Source organism: Sinocyclocheilus grahami, unplaced genomic scaffold (genome assembly GCF_001515645.1).
Source record: "Sinocyclocheilus grahami isolate Dianchi unplaced genomic scaffold, SAMN03320097.WGS_v1.1 scaffold17129.1, whole genome shotgun sequence".
NCBI lineage: Eukaryota > Metazoa > Chordata > Actinopteri > Cypriniformes > Cyprinidae > Sinocyclocheilus > Sinocyclocheilus grahami.
This window is the reverse complement of record NW_015516456.1, coordinates 2,005-2,868: the sequence shown is the minus strand read 5'-3', so window position 1 is coordinate 2,868 and position 864 is coordinate 2,005. Positions and strand designations below refer to the sequence as shown.

General features: G+C 32.8%; 1 protein-coding gene across 1 annotated transcript in view; it reads left to right on the top strand.

Moving 5' to 3' along the window:
- The window catches only part of LOC107579413 (E3 ubiquitin-protein ligase RNF114-like), a gene marked incomplete at both ends in the record, with an annotated part of 4,438 nt that overhangs the window by 1,666 nt on the left and 1,908 nt on the right, over positions 1-864 (top strand). Inside the window, one exon of the mRNA XM_016265246.1 lies at positions 60-65. Coding sequence (XP_016120732.1) covers positions 60-65 — 6 coding nt within the window. The remainder of the gene's footprint in view (positions 1-59; positions 66-864) is intronic.

Below are 864 nucleotides of genomic sequence, written 5' to 3'. Positions count from 1 at the left end.
TTTCCACGACATTCTAATTTATTGAGATGCACCTGTATAATCAATCAATCAATCATTAGGGACATGTGAAATAGATTGTACTACAGTAATATATTAATGGGTAAGATAAAACAAACTTGAATGGTAGTGCAGGGAATATTGAAGAAATTAGTGAGAATTAGAAGTGTGATACTGACAAAAAAAGTATCTTAATGTTTTTTGGGATTTTGTCAGTGACGATAATTACACAATAATTTGCTGTCTGTGTTTTTGTGCTTGTGCCTTGGTAGATTTAGCCTTGTTGTGGACAACTGACTCCCAGAGAGCTTCATATTCTTCATATTCTGTGTGGTCATTAGTTCACAGTAGTGACAGAAATTAACTTTGTCTTTGAGGGCAACATTTGCCCCACTAAATTGATTTCCAGGGCATGTTTACCTTTATAAGGGCAAATGTTTACTAACCCTAATAAATGTATGTGTCATCTTATATGTCAACTTAAACATTTAATCAATACATTCGATTAGAAAAATAAGACATTGTAAGGCTGTTAACAATCCAGAAACCAGTCTGAACAAAAGCCATCTTTACACTGCAGAAGTGGCACATTAACTGTTTCTTAAGTGGCATTTAGATGTATTTACACGGACTGTTTAATGCGGCTCAGAGGTGTCATAAATGTATTTACACTACAATTAAAGTTGCATAAGTAATATTATTTAAAAAAAATCTATTTAGAATTTTGAGATATGAAATGACAAATACAAACAAATAAATATTTTTAAACATGAAACTAAAAGTGCCAGTAGGTGGCGACAAGTTTTAATGAGTGAGTCTCTGAATTAGGCCTGGGCGATAAAACGGTATCGATATTTATCGATGGTA